The sequence below is a fragment of the Leptonychotes weddellii genome, chromosome 7, assembly GCF_054177405.1.
Source record: "Leptonychotes weddellii isolate Sample4059 chromosome 7, ASM5417740v2, whole genome shotgun sequence".
Classification (NCBI taxonomy): domain Eukaryota; kingdom Metazoa; phylum Chordata; class Mammalia; order Carnivora; family Phocidae; genus Leptonychotes; species Leptonychotes weddellii.
In genome coordinates this window covers 129356359-129362067 of record NC_138375.1, presented here as the reverse complement: position 1 = coordinate 129362067, position 5709 = coordinate 129356359, and the positions used below count along the sequence as shown (strand labels likewise).

Sequence of the window (5709 nt, the reverse complement as noted above, 5' to 3'; positions counted from 1 at the left end):
GATTCCAGGGCCCTGGGACCATGACCTGAGCCGAAGGCAGATGCTTAATGACTGAGCCACCCAGGTGCCCCCCAAAATAGGCTATCTTTAAATCAGTTCTTCCCATACATCTTCATAGAACCCAAAATGGCAAGTAAACAGCTTTCCCAGCAAACTTTGCATGCTATTTTTTGTAAAGATTTTGTTTATTTGAGAGCGAGCGAGAGAGAGAGACAGTACATACATGAGTGGGGGGAGGAACAGACAGGGAGATAGACAAGCAGACACTGTGCTGAGCGTGAAGCTGGATGTGGGGCTCTATCCCAGGACCCTGAGATCATGACCTGAGCTGAAACCCAGTGTTGGACACTCAACCGACTGAGACACCTAGGTGCCGCTCTGCATGCTTAGTTATTGAAGGAAATAGTTCATTTTATTCTTCTTGAAATATATAATGAAGATACAAAATAATTCTATTACTTTCTACATAGATGGGAGGAAGAACCCATTAGGGTTTTCTTCAAAATCCTAGTGTGTCTAAGTGCAGTCAGTGGGAAATAGCAGCCCCTTGTGAGGCACAGAACAGGACACTGGTTTTCTACCAGTTAGTTGGTTTGTGATAATCACCACCTCAGCAAATAACTCCAGTGGTGGATTATTTCCTGACTTTGGAATGTGTGATGTGAGGATATGCCCATCTAATGACACTGAGTTGTGTCATTGGTCCCACAACACTAGTTACAGGAACTCCTGGTTCTGAAGAGCAGTGACTCATTTTGACATGACTATGGCCCTCAAAACTGGCTCCAGTGAAAAATAGCATTGTTTCTGGCTCTTCCGTCCTGGGCAGGAAGGACCCAGGGAGAAGTAGTATAGTAGGGAATCCAGAAGAGACTAGACTCCTGGCCTGAAACAGCAGGGTTTCATTAATTTTGTCTTAGGTTTTCTCTTTCCGTTCTGCTTTATTTTTTCTTGTATGAAGGACTTACCTGTTGTATATCTCACTATCTTAAGAGCTTATTTCTTGGCTATTCTATCAAAGCATCTGCCTATGGATTCAATTTGTGATTTAGTTTTCTCTTCTCCAGAGAGACAGCTTCTAGAACATCTGTCCAGTCATGAGGGAAGACCCTCTGGGGTGACATTTGGGAATCAAGCATGGTGGCCTCCCATACACTTGAGGTACAGCTTCTTGGAGTCACTGCCTGTGCTGGACCCAGTGCTCCTGGAGTCTGCCTGGTGCATTTGGAGGTGCCTTGTAGGGGAACTAAAAAGCTGACCTCTAAGAGTTGGTCACCTTGGGGTTCCCAGCATGGGCCCCTGCTGAGCTCCTCCACTCTCAAAGAACCAGAGTGACCTGTGCAAGGATCTGGGTAAATCAGAAGTCGCTGGAGAATGGAGATCAATACATGAAGACCAATTTTTAACAGCCACCCCCGTGTGACAAGAAAAAGCAAAGCCCATTGGTAGAGTTGATTAGACCCTTGTTCTCTCTCCACTTAAAGTGTGTCTTTCGCACCTACCTTCCGGCATAGTGAGCTTTCAGAAGAAGCTGACTGGAGATAGGGTCATTTGAAAGAGTTTTAAAAATAAGATACGCTTTGATTGGATGAATGCCAGAAGAGTTCCTGCATTCTTTGGCAGTGGGGGACCATTTGAGAGTGTCAGGTGGAAGAATGCTTGATGACGGTGCTAGGAGATTTCTTGGTGTTGAAGCCACTGGGGAAAACTGTGTCTATTTTGCCCCCGGAGGCAATTTATAATTTATACAGGTCACTCCCTCCCTCCACCTGTTCCTATCTTAGGAATTTATACAGGTCACTCCCTCCCTCCACCTGTGTAATTTATACAGGTCACTCCCTCCCTCCACCTGTTCCTATCTTAGCTTAATATCTATCTCTGTGATCTCTGTCTTCTTCTGCCTTGTTTGCCTTAATTTTTCTATGCTTATTCTTTATTTCTACTATTAAAACATTTTACAAATTTCATTCTTCTATTCTTAAATCTATTTTTACCTCCATCTTGCTGATGATTATCTTAAATGCTTATTTTGTGGTTTTCATTCTTTGTAAACACCTTTTACTTTTTTAACTTTTTGTCCTAGAGAACATTATCATTTGTATATATATTTTAAGTTTCCATTGTTTTATATTATTCTTAATTTTAACTGACAGGACTCTTTTCTTTGACTACAACTCTATCTTACCTCCTTCCTCTTTTAAACTTATTTTTATTCTGAATTTTTAATCAATTCTTAAGCCTTTCCCCCCTGTCAACTTTTAGGTCTTTTCTCTTGTTCCTGATCCTTTGTATTTTGTTTGACTTCATGATTTGTTTTTCTGGAATGTGGATGGAAGCTTGACCACACAGGAGCTGTGTGGCGGTTGGAGCCAAAACTCAACCCCCCTTCTGAGTTCCACTTGCCCTTAAGTCCCCTCTAAGGAGAGCTCCTCTGAAAACCTTACTCTTGATGACTCCGGCTGAGTCTCCATGGGGCTATAATTACTTCATGTTTGTAAATGATGGGATTGACCCACCAGGAGTTGTGGAGGTAGCTATTAGAACATGATGTCTAAAGAACGAAATACACTGACAGCCAATAAAGTTGCTTCTTAGCATTTATTAAAATGAATAAAACAAAACAAAAAGCAAGAACGGAAGAGCAGGAGGCTGAGGGTGGTCATCCCATTAACAAGTCATGATCCCTTGTCTTATTTCCAGATTCGAGCCACTTCTCAGATCGGGAACCCAAGCACTGAAGAAGTGAATGGTCACCACAGGCTAGTATTTACTCAGATGCTACTGCTAGTGTTTCCACAAAGAGACCTGTAGCCACTTACTTGGGGGACCTCACCCTGCAGAAAGGGGATTTACCAAGTATGTCGAGGAGTGTTGGACACAGGATCTGAGCGGACATGATACCCAGAGACCCAAAATGTCGTCATGGACCTTTCCTTGTAAGACTTGGGGCATTTGAGGCCAGGGGATAAGTAGAGTCCTGGCTAAAGTCTGGCTCACAGTCCCTGAGTGCCCAATTGGAATCGATATGCTTGGTGGTTAGAGTAACCCCAGTACTGAGTTCCTTGTCTGTGGAGTAAAAGCATCCTAGAGGGGAAGGCCAAATGGAAACCTCTGAATCCAGACCTCATTTCCCCAGTTAGACAGTAAATCTAAAACAATATTGGACCCCAGGAGGATGGCAGAGATTGATGCTTCCAATAAAGACAGGGATGGTGGTTCCTATCATGTCTCCCTTTAATTCCAGTCTGACTTCTGCAGAAACCAGATGAATCCCAGATAATGGCTTGTAGACTATTGCAGATTTGACATGTAGCCCCAATTGCATTTGTGAACGACTGGGTATTTCGACAGGGCCAGTGGTCCATTCTTATGAGGCTAGATGACCTATGTGAGGTGTGGGTTTGCCTTTGTTGTCCACAGATTCTCAGCCAGCATCGTTATCTGGAGGCTTTTACAATGCTTGATCCATACACATGGAATCCCACACAGCACAGCATCTGACTTGGGGACCCACTTCACAGGGACAGAGTTGTGGGAGAAGACCTCTAATTATGAGGTTCACTGCTTGTGGCACCTAGCACACCATCTAGAAGCAGCTGACCTTGAGAATGCTGGAAAAGCCTTCTACAAGTGCATACTTAATTGCCAGTTTGAAGGAAATGCCATGAACGGATGGGGTGTGGTCCTTTAGAAGGTAGTGTGTTTATTAAACCTCTAAAATGCTACTCTTTTTCCATTTTCGAGGGTACAACAGGTAGACAGGAATGGCCCCCCCTACTCTTCCTTCCAGGGAACTCACTGGGGAATTATAAGTTATGCCTGCCACAGGGCGAATTGGACTCCTGCACTCAGGGACAAGCAGGCAAACAGAGGAGCAGGCATTCTGGCAGGGCTTGCTGACCCTGATCAGCAGGAAGAGTGGGACTGCTCTTACATGATGGCGGCAGTGATGGAATCCACTTGGGCACCTTCGGGTACTTCCCCTTGCCCGGTTGTACCTGGAAGCAGACAAGTGCCCCAACCCTAAACTGAGGAATGTGGGACTATCAAGGGACTGGCCCCCGTAGGAGTGAAGGTGTGGTTCATACCCTCAGATAAGCCACTATGCCCGCTGAGAGGGGGAAAGGGATTTAGAACAGAGTGGAGTGGGGAGGGGATGAGCACCAGTTATGCCTTGAGATTGACGGCCATGTTGGGGGGCCATACTACCTCCCATTAAGGTACTCCCTTGTCTAAGTTTCCCTCAGGAAAAGAAGCCCACAGAAAATGACGGGGAAGCTGCTCCCCAAGTCCACGTGGAGCAGTAGATCTGCACAGTGGTTAATGGAAGCCATAAGGAGGCACCTAGCTGACCTTCAGGGCATATCATTGAACGAGGGCCCAAACTGCATGCTTATTAGCCATCATGGAAGGTGGCCATGCCTTCTATGGGCCTGACCCTCGATGAGCGAGGAAGGAGACACGGAACTCTCCAGTAGCAGTCTCTGGGCTCAAGGACTCCCCAGCAGCTTCATCAACCCTGCCAAAGACTTCAGGGCCTGGTAGGGGGCTTCCCGCAAACTTCTCTCCCTCTCCCCTTCCTTGAGGTTAGATTGACACTGAGGTCTGATGATGCTCCATTCTTCCCTGGCCTTCTGCCTACTTCCTATCCCCACAGGCAAAAATCCTTGCATGTTTCATGTCATCTTGGTGCTTGGCATCTGCTTCCAGGAAGATCCAGACTCACAGAGAGCTGTGACTTCGTTCTGCCAGAGAGTTAACTCACTGTGAGTCAGCTTGGTGCTTCTGAGGCTTGTTGTTAGGCTGCAGAAGGCCAGATCTACAACAGCTTCTCCTCAAGGGTTCATTCAGCCCTAAAGCTAAGGAGTTTCCTTTCTGGGGTTTCTGACAAAATGCCCCAAAGTTCACCAAGGACTCTCCGCTGTGGCTGGTTGGAACACAAATATCTTTTGGCCTTTCTTTTTTTTTTTTTTTTTTAAAGATTTTATTTATTTATTTGAGACAGAGAGCATGAGAGGGAGGAGGGTCAGAGGGAGAAGCAGACTCCCTGCCGAGCAGGGAGCCCGATGCGGGACTCGATCCCGGGACTCCAGGATCATGACCTGAGCTGAAGGCAGTCGCTTAACCAACTGAGCCACCCAGGCGCCCATCTTTTGGCCTTTCTTGAGTTCTGGAATTGTTCATCTTAGAGCTTCCTGGTTGTTCTTTGCCTGGCTTTGTGGCATTTTATTCTATGCACATACAGCTAAGTATGCAACCATTGGTTCAAGGGATTCCTGGGCAAAATTTCTCTGCATAACTCCCTCCTCTCTGATACTCTGCTCTATTAATGCTAGGTACCTCGGTCTCCCTAAACTCTAGTCTAGAAAATGCTTATAGGTAGGAAGGCGGCATAATCATGGGTATTACTTCATCTGTGTCCCTTCTCTCAGAGAGGAATCACAATCCTGTACTGGTTGTTGTTTAATATCGGAAAAGAGTTGCTTCATAAATGCGATCCAGTTTTCTAATTGATTACTGGGTTGGTGGGGGGGGCGGTTATACAAGACGGCAGATCTGGCTCCAGTCGCTTTATCATGGCTGGAAGTGGATCCCAGCACCAGCGCCCCCCTCCACCAGGTGGAGCTTCCACTTTGGCTGGTGCCTCAGAAGGTGCCATGCTTTGGAATACTTTATTTGAAGTTTTCAAGTCCCCTCTGCCTATGGTGC

General features: G+C 46.0%; 1 protein-coding gene across 1 annotated transcript in view; it reads left to right on the top strand.

Annotated features, from left to right (window-relative positions):
• The window catches only part of AP3S1 (adaptor related protein complex 3 subunit sigma 1), a 128017-nt gene extending 125191 nt beyond the window's left edge, over positions 1-2826 (top strand). The window contains exon 6 of the mRNA XM_081827229.1: positions 2701-2826. Coding sequence (XP_081683355.1) covers positions 2701-2811 — 111 coding nt within the window. The 3' untranslated portion in view covers positions 2812-2826. The remainder of the gene's footprint in view (positions 1-2700) is intronic.
• Positions 2827-5709: the final 2883 nt, after the last annotated feature.